The 20,632-nt window shown below is 54.5% G+C and overlaps 1 protein-coding gene across 1 annotated transcript in view; it reads right to left on the bottom strand.

Moving 5' to 3' along the window:
- The window catches only part of CFB (complement factor B), a 51,189-nt gene that overhangs the window by 28,820 nt on the left and 1,737 nt on the right, over positions 1 to 20,632 (bottom strand). The window contains exons 2-19 of the mRNA XM_029585939.1: positions 19,002 to 19,232; positions 18,613 to 18,798; positions 16,950 to 17,123; positions 16,423 to 16,521; positions 16,106 to 16,239; positions 14,051 to 14,192; positions 10,894 to 11,040; positions 10,527 to 10,616; positions 9,821 to 9,961; positions 8,767 to 8,858; positions 7,813 to 7,939; positions 7,407 to 7,548; positions 5,333 to 5,409; positions 5,126 to 5,217; positions 4,746 to 4,869; positions 2,975 to 3,024; positions 1,674 to 1,873; positions 95 to 170 (exon numbers count right to left, since the gene is read on the bottom strand). Coding sequence (XP_029441799.1) covers positions 95 to 170; positions 1,674 to 1,873; positions 2,975 to 3,024; positions 4,746 to 4,869; positions 5,126 to 5,217; positions 5,333 to 5,409; positions 7,407 to 7,548; positions 7,813 to 7,939; positions 8,767 to 8,858; positions 9,821 to 9,961; positions 10,527 to 10,616; positions 10,894 to 11,040; positions 14,051 to 14,192; positions 16,106 to 16,239; positions 16,423 to 16,521; positions 16,950 to 17,123; positions 18,613 to 18,798; positions 19,002 to 19,232 — 2,324 coding nt within the window. The remainder of the gene's footprint in view (positions 1 to 94; positions 171 to 1,673; positions 1,874 to 2,974; positions 3,025 to 4,745; positions 4,870 to 5,125; positions 5,218 to 5,332; positions 5,410 to 7,406; positions 7,549 to 7,812; positions 7,940 to 8,766; positions 8,859 to 9,820; positions 9,962 to 10,526; positions 10,617 to 10,893; positions 11,041 to 14,050; positions 14,193 to 16,105; positions 16,240 to 16,422; positions 16,522 to 16,949; positions 17,124 to 18,612; positions 18,799 to 19,001; positions 19,233 to 20,632) is intronic.

The raw sequence follows: 20,632 nt of genomic DNA, 5'->3' as shown, positions 1-20,632 counted from the left end.
CTTCCAATAATGCCACTGTGTTTGTTTCCTTTTTTTGAATTAATATTTAAGGTCTGAGGAGTCAGAAATGTCAATCATATTTATTGGCGCTTACTGGCAGCGTGACCCCTGTGGCCTTGGCAAAAGCCCAGGATCCCTTCAGAGGGTTGGATTTTCCAAACCAAGGGCCCCTAGATGAGAAGATAAAAGCAAAGGGGCGATTTAAGGGGCATCCCTGCCTAGTCCCGTGTAGGATGGCTCCAGACTTTCTCCGTGCTTAACTGATAAGGCTGCCCCCTTTTCACTCAGAAACACCCCCTAGTGCTCTTCTGGGCTGAAGTGTCGGGAGGCCTTCCTTGGTTTCCCGTTCTCGCTCCTTCTGGGCCAGATGGAACGAAAGGGTTCCCCCCCATTTTGTATTTATGGGGAATAAATGCTTGGTTCCTCTGTGGCTCTCCCGCCCTTCCCTTGCTGAGTGAGGAGCCTTTGTAGGTCTGTATCCATCACGCCTCAGCCCTGGGGGGGGTGGGGGGGGGGGGGGGGCCTCTGCAGTATCGGAGGGCGAGGAAAGTACCTGGAAACGGGCCCGGAGAATTCCAGGCATAACTGGGAAATTCCTGAGCTGAATTTCCAGTAGGCGAGTAATCCCTGGCCGCAGGCCGCACCCTCCCCTCCTTTATCACGAGTGGTGATGAAGGGAAGGTATCTTTGTTCTGGAAGGCAGTGCGGGCGGGGAGAGCTGAACAAATCTGTCGTGCTTATGCTACCGGATGACTCCATGACACCTAGAACAGGTTGACACCGCTCTCGTCGCCACGAGCCCGAACGGGCGGCGACGAGAGCGGTGCCAGGGCCCCGGGATCCAAGCCTGCGCCCGGGATCCCAGAAGCAACCCCTCTCACTTCCACTGACGGGAAGAGATGGGGGGGGGGGGAGAAATGTAAGAGAGAAACATGGCCGCTTTGAGCAGACTGTGATTAAAAAACAAACAAACAAAAAAAGCTTTATTGAGCAGATTATGAGAACAAGACGGTAAGACAGGGAAATTTACTTAAATGTGTCCAGATGGGCATCCCTGAGGGAACGGGTGTGAAATCACGAATGAATGCCATGTGACTGAGCCTGGGCTCTCCCAGGCCTCTCTCACATGCCACTTGCCTCCAGGTCAGGTGAATCCAGTCCTGGCTTTTTCCTTCCATGCTTGCGTGGATTTTCTTAGGGAAAGCCGATTAGGATAAAACAACCAGGGCTGAATTAGCCTGCTCCTTGTGCCATGAAGCCAGATGGCAACCCCAGGGCCACCCCAGAAGCTTGCATTTCTGGATAGGCCTACAGACGCACACGTGTGCATGCGTGTTCCTCTGGAGTATAGATTTCCCACTGATGTGAATCCGGGGGGGAGTGTCTGTGTATTTATGCATGTGTGTAGCTATGCCGTGTGTGTACATGTGTGCGCACAAACGTGAGTCTATATGTCTCTGCTGGCTGGGGCAATGTCTGTGTTGAAACCCTGCATGTATGTCTTTATGCTCCTGTATGTGTGCCATGCCCGTGTGTCCCTGTTTCGTGTCTGCATCCGTGTGCGTCTGTGCCCCAGTGTGTCTGCGTGCTCGTACCACCCCCTCTCCCCCCGGTGTACATGCATACGTGCGCGTCTAGGCCTCCATCTCCGTGGCTCTCTGCGCACACACGGTCACTGATCCAGGAAGCTGACGACACCTGCCAGTTTCTGCTTCAGCCAGGCCCGGATCTCCGGCTTGAAGAGGTTGAGATGGAAATCTCGAGGGCGCTGACCCGTCCTGGGACGCTCTCGTTTCCATTCCGGGGATTCGGCATTGCGGTCAAACAATTTATTCCTGCAAGGGTTATAAACGCCCCAGCTGACGATCCCCAGCTAGAACAGAACAGAGGGACAAGAGATCAACACCAAGGCTTCGCCCTAGAAACCCAGAGCAAGCCAGAGGAAGCCAGTGCTCAGCGTTAATGCATTTCACTGGAGTCTCTGCTGGTATTTCCAGCCCCTGCGCTCTCTGCATTTCACTGGAGTCTCTGCTGGTACTTCCAGCCCCTGCGCTCTCTGCATTTCACTGGAGTCTCTGCTGGTACTTCCAGCCCCTGCCCTCTCTGCATTTCACTGGAGTCTCTGCTGGTACTTCCAGCCCCTGCGCTCTCTGCATTTCACTGGAGTCTCTGCTGGTACTTCCAGCCCCTGCGCTCTCTGCATTTCACTGGAGTCTCTGCTGGTACTTCCAGCCCCTGCGCTCTCTGCATTTCACTGGAGTCTCTGCTGGTACTTCCAGCCCCTGCGCTCTCTGCATTTCACTGGAGTCTCTGCTGGTACTTCCAGCCCCTGCGCTCTCTGCATTTCACTGGAGTCTCTGCTGGTATTTCCAGCCCCTGCGCTCTCTGCATTTCACTGGAGTCTCTGCTGGTACTTCCAGCCCCTGCGCTCTCTGCATTTCACTGGAGTCTCTGCTGGTATTTCCAGCCCCTGTGCTCTCTGCATTTCACTGGAGTCTCTGCTGGTATTTCCAGCCCCTGCGCTCTCTGCATTTCACTGGAGTCTCTGCTGGTATTTCCAGCCCCTGCGCTCTCTGCATTTCACTGGAGTCTCTGCTGGTACTTCCAGCCCCTGCGCTCTCTGCATTTCACTGGAGTCTCTGCTGGTATTTCCAGCCCCTGCGCTCTCTGCATTTCACTGGAGTCTCTGCTGGTATTTCCAGCCCCTGCGCTCTCTGCTGGTATTTTCAGCTCCTGAGATCTCTGCATTTTGCCGGAGTCTCCTTGTTCTCTTGGCATTATGCTGAAAGTCTTGATGATTCTCAGCTACTGCACTCTTATTTTGATAAGAGAGATGCCTTTGATCTGGAGTACTCACCACCAACAGACCCCCATCTCCCATCAGATGCATGGGTGGAATTAATACACACTGAACTGCGTTTTGGACAAACATAGACTTATCCTCTCTCTCTCTCTCTCTCTCACAGATACCCACCTGGATGTACCGATTGTTTTTGTTGACATAAAGTGAACCTCCAGATTCACCTGGAGAAGATAAAGATAAGTGAGTCAAAAGTCTAAAGTAGCATGTGTGGTACTACTGAGATTTCATTAGAGCGTTGTTACACCCTCAGAGCTCGGCGCAGATACATTGTGATGTCATTGGGCACTGTTATGCCCTCAGAGCTCGGCGCAGTGACATTGTGATGTCATTGGGCCTTGATACGCCCTCATTGGCCAGAGGGATCCTGAACACTGGGGGAAGGGGGGATGAGGAAGGGAGAGAGAGAGACAGCCTCTGTTAGAGAGACAATCTGACACTCTATAAATCTCCCACTGTAAGCAGGGCACTTTCAATTCAGGGTGCCTTTTTTTTTTTTTTTTGGGGGGGGGCAGTGATTAATTGGTCTGCCTAGGGCACAAGGGTCTGTGGACCCTTATAGCACTGCCCCCTCCCTGAGTTGAAAGTGCCCCTCTTACAGTGGGAGATACATAGAGTGTCAGATTCGCTCTCTCTCTCATGGTGAGTACACATATGCGTGGTAGGTGTATTTTAAATGTCACACGTGTACTTGCATGCACAGTACTCGCGTGCCCAATATGCACATTTATGGGTGCACTTGCGCTCCTTGTAAAATTTACCTGTAAGAGTTTACCACAAAATCCAACTAAAACTGCACAATGTGACCAGACTCTGTGGAGCACTCTGTAGTCAATCGGGGGGTTTTTTGTTTTAATTTTTATTTTCATATAAAAGTTAGGAGAAAAAGGCTCGAAAAACCTTCACAGTGCTGCTCAAATGCCGAAATTGAGATCATGCCGTCAATCAGAAAAACCTCCTACATTTTCAAAAAGCCAATTTCAAGTGCTCTTGTTTTCCAATCAGATTTTTAGGACCAAAATTAACTTACCTTGAAAGAAGCCTCTTTTAATAAAAAAAACAAACAAACAAACCCTAAGGTATATGAAAATGAACAAACCAACAACAATTGACTGTAGAGCACTCCATTTGGATCATATTATGGAGTTTTAGCTTTATTTTATGGTCAGTGCTTGACTTCACTAACTCTTATTGAGTTTGCATTATGATGTCATCGGATATTATTGTAGCCTCAGAATCGGACACGGCTGCATTGTGATGTCATCGGATATTATTGTAGCCTCAGAATCTGACACGGCTGCACTGTGATGTCATCGGATATTATTGTAGCCTCAGAATCTGACACGGCTGCACTGTGATGTCATCGGATATTATTATAGCCTCAGAATCTGACACGGCTGCACTGTGATGTCATCGGATATTATTGTAGCCTCAGAATCTGACACGGCTGCATTGTGATGTCATCGGATATTATTGTAGCCTCAGAATCTGACACGGCTGCATTGTGATGTCATCGGATATTATTGTAGCCTCAGAATCGGACACGGCTGCATTGTGATGTCATCGGATATTATTATAGCCTCAGAATCTGACACGGCTGCACTGTGATGTCCATCAAAACCTGACATCATTGTGATGTCACTGGACACTGTGACAACCTCAGAGCCACACCCAGCTGCAATCGTGATGTCATTGGGTACTGTAAAAACTGCCTTGCCGCTGGCGAGCGCCACGAGCAATATGAGAAGAAGGGCTCGCCTGACCAATCAGCAAGCAGGAGTGTAGTGGGCGCGTTTCTAATGCTGGGGGCAGGCTTTGCGCGTACATGAGCCTTCTCCACGGGGGGGGGGGGAGGGGGAAGAGGCACGGAATCCCCAGATGGTACCTTTGCAGGCCGCGACGTCGCCGCCCTGCATTTCCGTGCAGAGGAACTGGGCCGTGTACCCGGGGACATCCGTCACGTTTATGAAATCGGGCCAGTGCGTGATCTCATTATTACAGGTGTCCTTCTGTGAAAAGAAGAGAGACAGGGAAGGAGAGAGAGAGAGGGAGAGAAGGCACGTGTGATTTCAGGACTACATTAACGCTTTCCTGCTGGGAATCGCAGAACGGCCAGCAAGCCTTGCAGAATGCCTCACCTCCGAGACGGGCAGAGAGCACACACACGCCCCTTACCCCCTAGAGCTTAGCACCCCACGGGTCGCTTTCTTCGCAGGAAACGCCATGCCCAAGAGGGGCGGCAGGAACCCCACGGCATTCGCTCACCTGCTCCTTGGCCTTGATGTTGACGTTCAATTTTCTGCCGGTAGCGGCGTGGAAATGGGCCGGCACCTCACTAACGGAGAGCAGGGATCTCTCTGAGGAGACGAGGAGAAGGGGCCATGATGGAGGAGGGGACGAAACGCGTCCTTCTTCCCGTCCCCCTCTATCCTGCCCCTCCCTCCCCCCCCCCCACCTCTTCCCAATGCCCACCTTGCTCATCGCAAGTCGTCTGAGGTGGCTTCTTCAAAGCCCGAGTCGTACCTTCTGTGCAGGGCAGACAGATAGGCCTGAAACATTACAATGAAGAGGTTTGCAGTGATTGGGGGCTCCCACGTGGCTCTCCAGAGGTGGTGTTTACCCGTGGCATCACATGTAGGGCACAAGAGGCGATTCTCCCATCTCTGCTCCTCACGGCTCCCCTCTTTCTCTGATTTTTAGATGACCCCTCCCAACCTTATCTTACTCTGACACTAAATGACCCCCCTGAGGTCCCATCCAGCTTCATCTTTCTTTGACCCTAGACGATTCCCTAAGGGTCCGTTCCAGCCCCATCTTTGACTGACTCTTAGATGCCCCATCTTTCTCTGATTCTAGACCATCTCCTCTGGCTCTTTCCAACCCTATCCTTGATTCTAGACGATCTCCTGAGGTCCTCCCCAGCCCCATCTTTCTCTGATTCTAGACCACCTCCTCTGGCTCTTTCCAACCCTATCCTTGATTCTAGACGATCTGCTGAGGTCCTCCCCAGCCCCGTCTTTCTCTGATTCTAGACCATCTCCTCTGGCTCTTTCCAACCCTATCCTTGATTCTAGACGATCTCCTGAGGTCCTCCCCAGCCCCGTCTTTCTCTGATTCTAGACCACCTCCTCTGGCTCTTTCCAACCCTATCCTTGATTCTAGACGATCTCCTGAGGTCCTCCCCAGCCCCATCTTTCTCTGATTCTAGACCACCTCCTCTGGCTCTTTCCAACCCTATCCTTGATTCTAGACGATCTCCTGAGGTCCTCCCCAGCCCCATCTTTCTCTGATTCTAGACCACCTCCTCTGGCTCTTTCCAACCCTATCCTTGATTCTAGACGATCTCCTGAGGTCCTCCCCAGCCCCATCTTTCTCTGATTCTAGACCATCTCCTCTGGCTCTTTCCAACCCTATCCTTGATTCTAGACGATCTCCTGAGGTCCTCCCCAGCCCCGTCTTTCTCTGATTCTAGACCACCTCCTCTGGCTCTTTCCAACCCTATCCTTGATTTCTAGATATCCCCGTTCGATGTGAACCCATCTGATATGGTATTTAACCATGAAGGTCGGTATAGAAAAATGCTAAATAAATAAAATAAATCTCCTGAGGTCCTTTCCGGCCCTGTCTTTCTATGATCCTACATCCTTGGACTCCTGATAAGAACATGGGACATGCTATACCGGATCAGACTAAAGGACCAACAAGCCCAGCATCCTCTTTCCAACAGTGGCCAATCCAGACCATAAGAACCTGGCAAGTACCCAAACATTAAATAGATCCCCAGCTACTACTGCCAGCAACAAGCAGTGGCTGTTCCCTATTGATTAATCGGAGCTTATGGACTTCTCCTCCAGGAACCCAGCTACACTAACTGCACTAACCACATCCTCTGGCAACAAATTCCAGAGCTTTATTGTGCGCTGAGTGAAAAATAATTTTCTACAATTTGCTTAAAATGTGCTACTCGTCAACTTCATGGAGTGCCCCCTAGTCCTATTATCTGAAATAACCGATTCACATCTACCCATTCTAGACCTCTCATGATCTTAAACACCTCTATCATATCCCCCCTCAGCCGTCTCTTCTCCAAGCTGAAAAGTCCTAACCTCTTTAGTCTTTCCTCATAGGGGAGTTGTTCCATTCCCCTTATCATTTTGGTAGCCCTTCTCTGTACCTTCTCCATCGCAATTATATCTTTTTTGAGATGCGGCGACCAGAATTGTACACAGTATGCAAGGTGAGGTCTCACCATGGAGCGATACAGAGGCATTATGACATTTTCCGTTTTATTCACCATTCCCTTTCTAATAATTCCCAACATTGTTTGCTTTTTTGACTGCCGCAGCACACTGAGCCGACGATTTCAATGTGTTATCCACTATGACACCTAGATCTCTTTCCTGGGTGGTAGCTCCTAATGTGGAACCTCACATCGTGGAACCGTAGCAAAGGGTTTATTTCCCCCCCCCCCCCCCCCCCCCCCCGTTGACTTTCCGGCTGTTCTCGTTCCCAGGCAGAGCCCGTCCCGGCTCCTGCCTCTCCTTACCTAGCTGCCTTGGACAGCCTAAGCTCCTCGACTTCCAGCAAGGCGATGTCATATTCGTAGAACTCGCTGATGTGCTCGCTCTGCTTCTTTCGGGAGTCGTAGCCCTCGTGCACGTGCAGATTCCGGATGCTGTAAGTCCGCTCTGCGTGGAAGAGAAAAACCCACCCCGTCAGACCGGAGGAAATAGCCCCCCCTCCCCCACCGGCCCATGTGCTGTGGGGCTCGTTCCCTGCAGGGATATTTATTTATTTATTTATGTTAACACGCCAGGAAAAATCATTCTTAAAATCGCGGACGTAGCTAATGCCACTGGGGGCATTAGCTACGTCTGTTCTGCAGAGCTGGGACCCCGACAGCAGCTGAAGAGGGAGAGAGATCCCCCCCCCCCCCTCCCTTCGGTCTTTACCTGGCTCACTCTTGATTGCAGTGGAAAAGAGTTTCCAGTCCACGGACGGAGGAAAGCAGTGAGCTGCCGTCAAGACCCACTTACTAGCGATCAAAGACCCCAGGCAGGAGTCTGAGCCGTAGGGGGCCTGGAGAAGCAGAAAAAGGCATGGATTTATTTTCTCGTAACTTTCTCTCTCTCGCCCTCCATCCCTACGGCTTCGAGGCGACCTTACGCACAGGTGGCAGGCGTTCTCCCCCCCTCCCCCTCCCGTGTGCTGGCGCAGAAGCCGCGTCTCATCAGCTGGAGGGTTACGAAGGCCCTCGCCTGTACTTTATACAGCTGCGCTGGCAAACCCAGCGCTGTGGACATGCGGCGCTTACAGTGTGCCTGCCCCAGAGAGCTTACCGTTCAACTTCCGAGCACGGGAAGATCAAAGGGAGGGGGGGGGGGGGAGAGAGACGTGCTGCGGGCGGGGACTGTGTGAGCGTAGGCTGGCTCCTGGTCCCTGTGCTTTTTCAGACAGGTTGCGGCCAGGGAGAGCAAGTAGCCAGCCGTTTTGCTATGATTAGTGTGTGTGTGTTTAGGGGGGTGCCTCTGGCTGCCAGCCTTCCTTAGTACAACCCAAGTCAAATTCCAGCCGGTTGTCCGTTCCAGATGGGTGTGGCACCTGGGTATGCAGCCGTGGGTTCTCAGCACTCATACGGGGAAGCGTTGGTGGCAGCAGTGGGATTTGGAGCCTCTGGGTATGCAGGTCTCGCCGTTCCACGCTCTCAGCACTAGGACGTCGCACAGGGAGGGAGGTTGGTAGGAGTGAGAAAATGGAAACTGGGTCTGCAGGTTTTGCAGCACCCCCGCTCTCAGCACCGGGCCAGCTGTCCTATAAAAGCTGGAGCAATGACTATTTTCCATCCCGCGACCCTCGAATGCAATAAACCTAAATGACAAGACCAGCCTAGCAGACTGGAGCCTGACCTTGATATGCACCGTCCAGGGGAATTTCTCCTGCGTCGTTGCCTTGGGCGACTCGTTAGCCAAACCACACATATCTCCAAAATCTGGAAATTCTGCGCAGGGTAAGGAGATTGAAATAAATATGAAGAAATCTCTGGCAGGCAGGCAGGCATCTTAATTAACACTTCGCGTGCACCGATTCCAGCTTGGGAAAAGGTTATAGGTCTCCTTGCACCGCTGCCGGTACTGGTGGGGCCATTCATCCCAGGGACCTCAGAACCCTTCCCGTCCCCTCCCGGGGAGCTCAGGGGCTCCACTCCAGCAAGATATCCACCGAGACCGCAGTGGGATGTACGAAGGCAGGGCTCACCACCTCCTGACAAGCTGGCTGCAGGCGGGGGGGTGCGTCATTGCAGCGGAGGCCCTGAGGTCCGGGTGCGTAGGACATAAGAACATAAGAACATGCCATACTGGGTCAGACCAAGGGTCCATCAAGCCCAGCATCCTGTTTCCAACAGTGACCAATCCAGGCCATAAGAACCTGGCAAGTACCCAAACACTAAGAAGATCCCATGCTACTGATGCAATTAATGGCAGTGGCTATTCCCTAAGTAAACCTGATTAATAGCAGGTAATGGACTTCTCCAAGAACTTATCCAATCCTTTTTTTGAACCCAGCTACACTAACTGCACTAACCACATCCTCTGGCAACAAATTCCAGAGCTTTATTGTGCGTTGAGTAAAAAAGAACTTTCTCTGATTAGCCTTAAATGTGCCACATGCTAACTTCATGGAGTGCCCCCTGGTCCTTCTACTATCCGAAAGTGTAAATAACGGCGGGCACAGGAACTTTGCTGTCCCCTCCCCCTGAGCCTTAGCTACCCTAGACGCAGGCCATGAGTAAGGCCTGAATTCTGGCCCTAAGGAGGGCAGCTTTTCTCCGACGCTGCACGCGCGCGGATACCGACCTGAGCGCAGGGCAGGCCTCCTCTATCGCTACACACACACGCGCACCCCCCCCCCCCCCCCCCAATTCCAGCCTGAGGAAGCGAGGAGAGCAGGATAGACACGCACCCAACATTTCTTCAAATGCTTCCTTCAGGCTGTTGGGGTCTTCCATCACGAAGACGTGATTCTCACCAGGTTTCTTCGATGCGATATCATTAAGCTCCTCCCTATCCACAACAAGATTCCCAATGCCAAAGGCATAGATATCTGAGAGAGGGTGCATGAGTTAAAAGCTATCATTTTATATTAAGGATAAAATCCCCCTCCCCTCACTGTCCCTCATACACAGGTTACACCCTATCACTTTATATTAAGCATAAAACTCCCCCTCCCCTCACTGTCCCTCATACACGAGTCACACCCTATCACTTTATATTAAGGATAAAGCATCCCCTCCCCTCACTGTCCCACATACACGAGTCACACCCTATCACTTTATATTAAGGATAACCCCCCCCTCCCCTCACTGTCCCACATACACGAGTCACACCCTATCACTTTATATTAAGGATAAAACTCCCCTTCCCCTCACTGTCCCACATACACGAGTCACACCCTATTACTTTATATTAAGGATAAAACTCCCCCTCCCCTCACTGTCCCTCATACACGAGTCACACCTTATCACTTTATATTAAGGATAAAACTCCCCCTCCCCTCACTGTCCCTCATACACGAGTCACACCTTATCACTTTATATTAAGGATGAAACTCCCCCTTCCCCTTGCCATGCCCACTAATCAAGATTCATTCTTAATGGGATAATTCTTACCCAGGAAGTCCTTTCTCTTCTCATCAATTTCCAAAAAACTGTTAATTTTGATAATTGCTTGCTTGGGGCTTCCACCCATGTTGGATTTTCCTGGAGTGGCGAAACGAGGGAAAGGTTGCGTCACCTGCGGCCTGACATTGCCCTTAATCCCACCACCTTCCTACTCCTTGCCTGCCCCCCTGTTCTTCCAGGCACCCGGGCAATCCCCCCCCCCCCCTATCAGAGCCACCCAGCCCCACTTAAGTAAAGCTTTTGTCTCTAGTCTTATCTAATTCCAGGACTGATAATGAGCGCCTGACCACGGCTCTTGGCAGCTCGCAAATAAAAACGCTCCCGGCGCGTGAAAGGAAGAGAGAATAATACCCACCGTCGGTCAGTAAGAGGATGGCGTGGCGGATGGTAAGCCAGGTCTCCTCGCGTTTCTGCAGGCGGTATGACGCTCTCACGAAGGACATCATGTGGTAGGCCGCCTCCAGCGCTGCCCGAATGTTAGTTCCCGACTTGTCACGGTGGCCTGCGGGCGGGAACACGGAATTACGCTTAGCAGGGCTCGCGGGAGCCCATGCTGGAAGCTGGGGGGGGGGGGGGGGGAGCCACGAGGCTGTCGTCCCGGGAAAGGACTCGGCTGGCAGGCGGTGAGTCTGTAGCATTGTGGAGGACTCAGCTCGGCGGGGGGGCAACGAGTGTGGGATCCAGGTGGGTTACGGTACTGGGGAAGGACTCGGCTGGGAAGCACTCAGCGTGGGGGCCCCGTGAGTCTGCAGCATTGTGGAGGACTCAGCTCGGGGGGGGGGGCAGCGAGTGTGGGATCCAGGTGGGTTACGGTACTGGGGAAGGACTCGGCTGGGAAGCACTGAGCGTGGGGGCCCCGTGAGTCTGCAGCATTGTGGAGGACTCAGCTCTGGGGGGCAGTGAGTGTGGGATCCAGGTGGGTTACGGTACTGGGGAAGGACTCGGCTGGGAGGCACTGAGCGTGGGGGCCCCGTGAGTCTGCAGCATTGTGGAGGACTCAGCTCTGGGGGGCAGTGAGTGTGGGATCCAGGTGGGTTATGGTACTGGGGAAGGACTCGGCTGGGAGGCACTGAGCGTGGGGGCCCCGTGAGTCTGCAGCATTGTGGAGGACTCAGCTCGGGGGGGCAACGAGTGTGGGATCCAGGTGGGTTATGGTACTGGGGAAGGACTTGGCTGGGAAGCACTGAGCGTGGGGGCCCCGTGAGTCTGCAGCATTGTGGAGGACTCAGCTCGGGGGGGCAACGAGTGTGGGATCCAGGTGGGTTATGGTACTGGGGAAGGACTTGGCTGGGAAGCACTGAGCGTGGGGGCCCCGTGAGTCTGCAGCATTGTGGAGGACTCAGCTCGGGGGGGCAACGAGTGTGGGATCCAGGTGGGTTATGGTACTGGGGAAGGACTCGGCTGGGAGGCACTGAGCGTGGGGGCCCCGTGAGTCTGCAGCATTGTGGAGGACTCAGCTCGGGGGGGCAACGAGTGTGGGATCCAGGTGGGTTACGGTACTGGGGAAGGACTCGGCTGGGAGGCACTGAGCGTGGGGGCCCCGTGAGTCTGCAGCATTGTGGAGGACTCAGCTCGGGGGGGCAACGAGTGTGGGATCCAGGTGGGTTACGGTACTGGGGAAGGACTCGGCTGGGAAGCACTCAGCGTGGGGGCCCCGTGAGTCTGCAGCATTGTGGAGGACTCAGCTCGGGGGGGGGGCAGCGAGTGTGGGATCCAGGTGGGTTACGGTACTGGGGAAGGACTCGGCTGGGAAGCACTGAGCGTGGGGGCCCCGTGAGTCTGCAGCATTGTGGAGGACTCAGCTCGGGGGGGCAACGAGTGTGGGATCCAGGTGGGTTACGGTACTGGGGAAGGACTCGGCTGGGAGGCACTGAGCGTGGGGGGCCCCGTGAGTCTGCAGCATTGTGGAGGACTCAGCTCGGGGGGCAGCGAGTGTGGGATCCAGGTGGGTTATGGTACTGGGGAAGGACTCGGCTGGGAAGCACTGAGCGTGGGGGCCCCGTGAGTCTGCAGCATTGTGGAGGACTCAGCTCGGGGGGGCAACGAGTGTGGGATCCAGGTGGGTTATGGTACTGGGGAAGGACTCGGCTGGGAGGCACTGAGCGTGGGGGCCCCGTGAGTCTGCAGCATTGTGGAGGACTCATCTCGGGGGGCAGCGAGTGTGGGATCCAGGTGGGTTACGGTACTGGGGAAGGACTCGGCTGGGAAGCACTGAGCGTGGGGGCCCCGTGAGTCTGCAGCATTGTGGAGGACTCAGCTCGGGGGGGCAACGAGTGTGGGATCCAGGAGGTTACGGTACTGGGGAAGGACTCGGCTGGGAAGCACTGAGCGTGGGGGCCCCGTGAGTCTGCAGCATTGTGGAGGACTCAGCTCGGGGGGGCAACGAGTGTGGGATCCAGGTGGGTTATGGTACTGGGGAAGGACTTGGCTGGGAAGCACTGAGCGTGGGGGCCCCGTGAGTCTGCAGCATTGTGGAGGACTCAGCTCGGGGGGCAGCGAGTGTGGGATCCAGGTGGGTTATGGTACTGGGGAAGGACTCGGCTGGGAAGCACTGAGCGTGGGGGCCCCGTGAGTCTGCAGCATTGTGGAGGACTCAGCTCGGGGGGGCAACGAGTGTGGGATCCAGGTGGGTTATGGTACTGGGGAAGGACTTGGCTGGGAAGCACTGAGCGTGGGGGCCCCGTGAGTCTGCAGCATTGTGGAGGACTCAGCTCGGGGGGGCAACGAGTGTGGGATCCAGGTGGGTTATGGTACTGGGGAAGGACTTGGCTGGGAAGCACTGAGCGTGGGGGCCCCGTGAGTCTGCAGCATTGTGGAGGACTCAGCTCGGGGGGGCAACGAGTGTGGGATCCAGGTGGGTTATGGTACTGGGGAAGGACTCGGCTGGGAAGCACTGAGCGTGGGGGCCCCGTGAGTCTGCAGCATTGTGGAGGACTCAGCTCGGTGGGGGCAGCGAGTGTGGGATCCAGGTGGGTTACGGTACTGGGGAAGGACTCGGCTGGGAAGCACTGAGCGTGGGGGCCCCGTGAGTCTGCAGCATTGTGGAGGACTCAGCTCGGGGGGGGGGGGGCAGCGAGTGTGGGATCCAGGTGGGTTATGGTACTGGGGAAGGACTTGGCTGGGAAGCACTGAGCGTGGGGGCCCTGTGAGTCTGCAGCATTGTGGAGGACTCAGCTCGGTGGGGGCAGCGAGTGTGGGATCCAGGTGGATTACGGTACTGGGGAAGGACTCGGCTGGGAAGCACTGAGCGTGGGGGCCCCGTGAGTCTGCAGCATTGTGGAGGACTCAGCTCGGGGGGCAGCGAGTGTGGGATCCAGGTGGGTTACGGTACTGGGGAAGGACTCGGCTCGGAGCGAGGGGCCCCGTGAGGCTTTAGTACTCCGTGAGGCGGTGCACATGGGCTCCGTGAGGCTGTGTTATGGGGGGAAGGCTCAGCTCGGGAGGGGGGGGCAGAGCGTGTGGGACCCATGAGGGCCGCAGTCCCGGGGCATTAGGGCGAGCTGCTTACTGACCCGTATATAACGTTTTCTTTTTCAGCGTCTCCAGGACAGCTACGAAGTCAGAAGAGTTGTCGTCATGCACGCGAAGGATGGTCTTGGGTTCTGTGGCGTAGGTCACGATCCCGAAGTTCACGGTGATTTCAAACCTGGACAGCTGAAGGGGAGACAGAGCCAGAGAAAGAGGAGATATTCCTGGAAGGTTTTCCTCTTACAAAGCGATCGCCTCTCAAAAGCTAGAAAGTAGTTTGAAGCCACTCTCTGTGCTCAGCCAAAAGGTCTGTCCTTGGTCCGTACAATCCTCTTTCATGCATTTAATACCAAATTATGTCTGCAGAGGTTTATCAAATCTTTTCGGCTCTAACTTTTCTTTAGCTCGCGTTCGCCTGTAGATCATGACAGATCTTTGGCGGCAAAACCCACTTGATGGGTCCCTCCCGGCCCTAGAGACCCAGCTGTTGCCTCTTTATTTATTCTTTTTTCTTTAGGGCTGATTAAGCAAGACATCGCTCTGACAGTCGGACACCCTTAACCTTCCTTTCTCAAGGTCACCGAAAAACGAGCGGCGTTACTGTCTGCAGGCTCCAATTCCACTGTCGACCAAAAACCAAAGAGACAGGACACCCCCCAGGATCAGAAAAGCAAATGGTGGTGGGGGTTTTTTTTTGTTTTGTTTTGTTTCATTTGTTTTTGTTCTGTTTTGGTTTTCTTAGCTTTAAGTTATTTGTGTATATTTTATATTTCATTTTTCTATTTATGCCTGTGTTAAGCAAACTGGAATATTGTAATGTGGGAGGTATCTTGCTCTTTCGCTGAGAAACTGTCGCGCACTTTGCTGCTCGACCAGAATGCTGCGGTTAAGAGTCGTGACGGGAGCTCAGGGGAATGATTGGGATCCCACTGAAAATGAGGGACCTGCTCAGTTTACCCTGCATCCTCAGATCGCAATTTAAGATGCTAACACCGAGTAATTAATTCAGCGGGTAATAATTGTTTAGCCTTTTTTTTGCTGACCACGCTACGGGGTCTACCCGTGTTCATCTATAATTAAAAAAATAAATACATAAATACATAAAGTTTGCTAACGATTCCATCCGTTCATTGTTATAGGTTGCAGGGGACCAGAATCCCCCCAGTTGCTGGGCCTACAGCGTGGAATAAATCACCCAAGAACTCCAAGAAGAAAAATATTATTTACGCTTCAGGAAAAAAACTGTAAGCATTCTTTTTTTTTTTTGTACAGGTTTATCCCAATATTTGGAATTTTACTGACTTTTCAAAGAATTTAGGTCAGAAATTTGGATAATTATTTAAGTAATGTGTAATATTTATTTCTATTCGTATGGTATGCATTTTATTGTATTATGATTTGTACATTTTTTTGGTAATCAGTGTTGAACTTTGAAAGAAATTGGAGAATACAAGTGTGAATAAGTAAGTAAAAAAAATATTTAACATTGTTCTTTTAAGCATGTTACCTCCCTGTTGGCCGGTGTTAGTAGTGGTGGTGGTGGTGTACGTTCTCCTTAATTCACCATCACTTGCTTTCAGTTCGAATCCCACTACTGCCACCAACTCTCCCCGTGAGGCAGCCTAGCAGGCCCAGGTTTCAATCCCACTCCTACCCACCGATACTCCCCGTATGATATCCTGGTGCCGGAAGCACAGAGCCCTGACACCTGCAGCTTCCCTGCTCCGATCTCGCTCCCAGCACGAGAGGGTCAGTAAGGGGGGGGAGGGGGGCCCCGTACCCAGAAAGCCGCTGAGCAGAAACCTAGCCGGCTGTCTTACAGTCGGCCAGTTTAAACCCGCGCACGGGGATGAATTAGCCGACAATTAGCGCTAGCCAGCCGAGCGAGCCTGGGCACCCCCCCCCCCCCCTTAGTTTCCACCCCGCCGGCTAGCTAGGTTCGGTTGAAAATCCCATCGTTTCCCTCCGGGGCCCCAGGTTTTCGTGTTGTGCTATGACCGACTGGGAGAGAGAGCGCTTGGTGCGAAGCTCACAGGCGAAGGCACTGCCGCCCTCGTCCCGGGGGGGGGGGGAGGGGGGGGGTTAGAGGCAGGACTTACCCCTTTGATAAAGGCTTCGACGCTTTTCTTGAATAAGGCAAAGTTTTTATCTCCCACGCTCTTGGAAGCGTCCAGCAAGATGTAGATGTGGAGGATGCCATTCTTCTGGATTTTCAACCGTCGGGCGAGGGATTCTGGGGGGGGAAACAAGGACTGAGTGCGGAACGTGGGTTGCAGTCTCGCCCGCGGTGAAAGAAGAGAGAGGGTCTCTTACGCCCGCCCACCTGCCCCCCACTATGTTACAGGAGCACAGTGCGCTACGCCTGTTTCTGCCCCCCTCCCCCCCTCTTACTCACCCCCCCCCCCCCCGGCGTTACCCGTTTTCGGCTGGTAGGGTTGCGTCACATCCAAAATGTTTGCGATGGAAGCATCAAACTGGTCCCTGACTTCGGCGGGAAAGTCGTAGGAAAAGGAATCTGCAGGCAGGAAAGAGAAATTCGACCGTCAGGAGTTATACGGGGGGGGGGAAGCGGAGAATGCAACCCATCCGGCAGATGAACACAGCCGGGCTCCACACACCCATCCCTGACGCTTAGGCTGGCAGCCGGGCTCCATCCCCATCCCTGACGCTTAGGCTGGCAGCCGGGCTCCACGCACCCCCATCCCTGACGCTTAGGCTGGCAGCCGGGCTCCATCCCCATCCTTGTCACTTACACTGGCAGCCGGGCTCCATCCCCATCCTCGTCACTTACACTGGCAGCCGGGCTCCATCCCCTTCCCTGACGCTTAGGCTGGCAGCCGGGCTCCATCCCCATCCTCGTCACTTACACTGGCAGCCGGGCTCCATCCCCTTCCCTGACGCTTAGGCTGGCAGCCGGGCTCCATCCCCATCCTCGTCACTTACACTGGCAGCTGGGCTCCGTGCCCGTCCAGTCTCCAGATTCTTGGCACACGCGCATCTCAGATCCGATCAGGTCCAGTTCGCCCGTGCAACGGTACTTCACCTTCTCATCGATCCGGTAGCGAATTCCTGTCTTTATGGCTCCTGCGGGAATCCCAGGGTTGGGGCAATTCCCAGCTGGCAAGAAAAAAAGCCCAAAGAGATAAAAGGGTACAGTCTGCTACTCCATTACGGAATGTGAGTGTGAGTATATGAGGACGAGTGTGTACAGGACTGTGTGAGTGTGCATGAGAGTGAGCAATGTGTGGGAGAGTGTGTGCAGGAGTGTGGGAGATTGGTTGCGATTGTGCACCAGGATGAGCGTGCGCAGGAGCGCGTGAGGTTGGCTGTGATTGTGCACCAAGATGAGTGTGCATGGGAGCATGTGAGGTTGGCTGTGATTGCGCACCAGGATGAGTGTGCATGGGAGTGTGTGAGTTGGCTGTGATTGCGCACCAGGATGAGTGTGCATGGGAGCGTGTGAGGTTGGCTGTGATTGCGCACCAGGATGAGTGTGCATGGGAGCGTGTGAGTTGGCTGTGATTGCGCACCAGGATGAGTGTGCATGGGAGCGTGTGAGTTGGCTGTGATTGCGCACCAGGATGAGTGTGCATGGGAGCGTGTGAGGTTGGCTGTGATTGCGTACGAGGATGAGTGCGCGCAGGAGCGTGTGAGTTGGTTGTGATTGCGCACCAGGATGAGTGCGCGCAGGAGAGCGTGAGGTTGGTTGTGATTGCGCATCAGGATGAGTGTGCATGGGAGCCCATGAGGTTGGCTCTGATTGCGCACGAGGATGAGTGCGCGCGGGAACATGGCTCTGATTGCGCACGAGGATGAGTGCGCGCGGGAGGTTGGCTGTGATTGCGCACAAGGATGAGGGTGCATGGGAGCGTGGCTCTGATTGCGCACGAGGATGAGTGCGCGGGAGCGCGGGAGGTTGGCTGTGATTGCGCACGAGGATGAGAGTGCACGGGAGCGCGGCTCTGATTGCGCACGAGGATGAGTGAGCGCGGGAGGTTGGCTGTGATTGCGCACAAGGATGAGGGTGCACGGGAGCACGGGAGGTTGGCTGTGATTGCGCACAAGGATGAGGGTGCACGGGAGCGTGGCTCTGATTGCGCATGAGGATGAGTGTGCGCGGGAGCGCGTGAGGTTGGCTCTGATTGCGCACGAGGATGAGTGCGCGCGGGAGCACGGCTCTGCGCACGAGGATCAGTGCGCGCAGCTCTGATTGCGCACAAGGATGAGGGTGCACGGGAGCGCGGGAGGTTGGCTGTGATTGCGCATGAGGATGAGGGTGCACGGGAGCGTGGCGCTGTTTGCGCATGAGGATGAGTGTGCGCGGGAGCGCGTGAGGTTGGCTCTGATTGCGCACGAGGATGAGTGCGTGCGGGAGCACGGCTCTGCGCACGAGGATCAGTGCGCGCAGCTCTGATTGCGCACAAGGATGAGGGTGCACGGGAGCGCGGGAGGTTGGCTGTGATTGCGCATGAGGATGAGGGTGCACGGGAGCGTGGCTCTGATTGCGCACGAGGATGAGTGCGCGCGGGAGTGCGGCTGTGATTGTGAGCAGCAGCTTGTGAGGTTGCACGTGAGCAGGCCTGCCCGGGAGTGGAACTGTCCTTACACCCGTCGTCACAGATGGGGGTGGTGCCATTCCACTTCCCGTTTATTTGACAGGTCCTCTGGGCAGGGCCACGGAGATTGTAGCCGTCGAAACACTCAAAACTGAGGCTGCTACCAACGGTGTACGAGCTCAGGCGTGGAAAGTAAGCCCCATTCTCAAAGTCTAACTGGTTGGGACACCGAGTTTCTGTAAATAAAAGACAGAAAGAAAGATGAGACACTGGAAGAGCAGCCTTTGGTCTGGACACGCCGTGAGTGATGCCTCTTACGGTGTACGAAAGGGCTCCTCGCGCGGTAGGAGTTTTGCACTAAATAAATATGCTATGCATCTTATGATATAAGAGGTAGCGTGAAGGGGGGGGGGGTGGGCATGGGAAAGCCGGCGCATACCTCTGCATGAAGGCTGCCTGACCAGGCGTCCGGTCTTGCTCCTCAGCTCTGTCCACGTCCCGCTGCTCTGGCACACTCTGCTGACGGCCGGATAGGGGTAGTAACCCCAGGGGCAGCTGTAGGTCAGGATGCTGCCCGGCCTCAGGCCGTCGGTGTAGGAGGCATTCCCACCCGCGATCGCCACGTCTTCCGGACATTCTGCCTTCTCCTCGCTCGGCTGATCTCGGGCGGCTGAAAACCGAGGCACAACGGGCCCGTTACTGTAGGTGCGCACGGCCCGCCGGCCACACCTTTTCACGTCAACGAAACGCTAAGCGTGGGGGACGGCAGACCACGGCGTGGCAATGATAATTTCCTGTTTTTTGTTCTGCCTTTTCAGAGCAAGCTCGCGGGGATTACAACAAATCGGTCACACACACACACAAAATAAAAGTTCCTGGACACCACCCCCCCCGGACAGCCTGCGGCCTAAGCGGGCACCCAAGGCAACGAAAGATAAAAGGGACTCGGCCAGGGTTACAAGGAAGGGTCAGTGGGGTTTCAACCCCGGCTTCCCTGGTTGCCCTCGGCCCCTCTTCCTCCCCACCACGCCTGGGAATGGCCTGGCCGTGGGAGGGGGAGGGGGGGGGGGTGACGATACCGCCAGTGCGGCCGCTGACTGTTATTGACCCCCGTGGCGACACGGGTGGCTGGAGTCCAGCGGCGGCGGGCGTTCCCCCTTTGCAGACTCCGCCTCGCTCGCGCACACCGTGGGGTGGTGCCGTCCTGCGAACCCCCTCCCTCCCCGTGTCTGGCCCTAGGTAGGGGTTGTTACTGTTTGAGTCCTGGCAGTTAGTGCTGTCTTGGTAGGGTAGATTGATTGCAAAGCTGCCCTGTATGGGTGGTGGTTTGTTTTTTTTTTTCTTTTGCAGGGTTTTGTGTTTTATCACACAGTGTGTAGTAGTAGTGGTGTGTACGTGTGCACGTGCACGTATGTGCATGTTACCACTGCAATTCTTGGGGCTCTGGGTGAGGTAGGAAGCTCCTGAACAGCGACCTACGCTTGTTGGGCGATGCCAGCAGCTGCCCAGCCGCGTAGCGACCGCGCTGTTGAGCCTCCCGAGGTGGCAGAAGCAGGGCTTGAGGCGAGAAAGCGAAGATGACCGTGGCTGAGCGTCGCTCCGTCTACGCTAGAAAAACACAAGGTATCGCAGGAACGGGTTTTAATAAAAAGTCGTTCACCCGTTGTTGCTGACCGCTAGAGCACGCGAATTTTCATCGGGCGCGATGAGTGTCGCCTTATACGCAAGGAACTCCATATTCAGGCACAAGCTGGCCGGCCAACGTCGGTGGTACGTTCAGTAGTGAAAGCGTGGGCTGACTCCAGCCGCCTGACGTTAGGGCAGCTCTCTGGCCCGACCGGACTTAGGCCCTCGTTTACTAAGTGGTTTTCCCATAGATGCAAAATGGGAGAAACCTTTTAGTAAATTAACCGTCTAATTCTCATCTCCTCCCAGTTACTCGCTGGGAACGCCTCTAACTTAAGCCGGCTAAATCCTAACCTCCTTATTATCCGGTTAGAATTAAGCTGGAGATGTGCCCAAAATATGTATAGAGCTGGCTAACGTCTGAGTAAAAATGTTAAGAACATA

The sequence above is a fragment of the Rhinatrema bivittatum genome, unplaced genomic scaffold, assembly GCF_901001135.1.
Source record: "Rhinatrema bivittatum unplaced genomic scaffold, aRhiBiv1.1, whole genome shotgun sequence".
In the NCBI taxonomy this organism is placed as follows: Eukaryota; Metazoa; Chordata; class Amphibia; order Gymnophiona; family Rhinatrematidae; genus Rhinatrema; species Rhinatrema bivittatum.
This window is presented reverse-complemented; position numbering and strand designations above follow the sequence as displayed.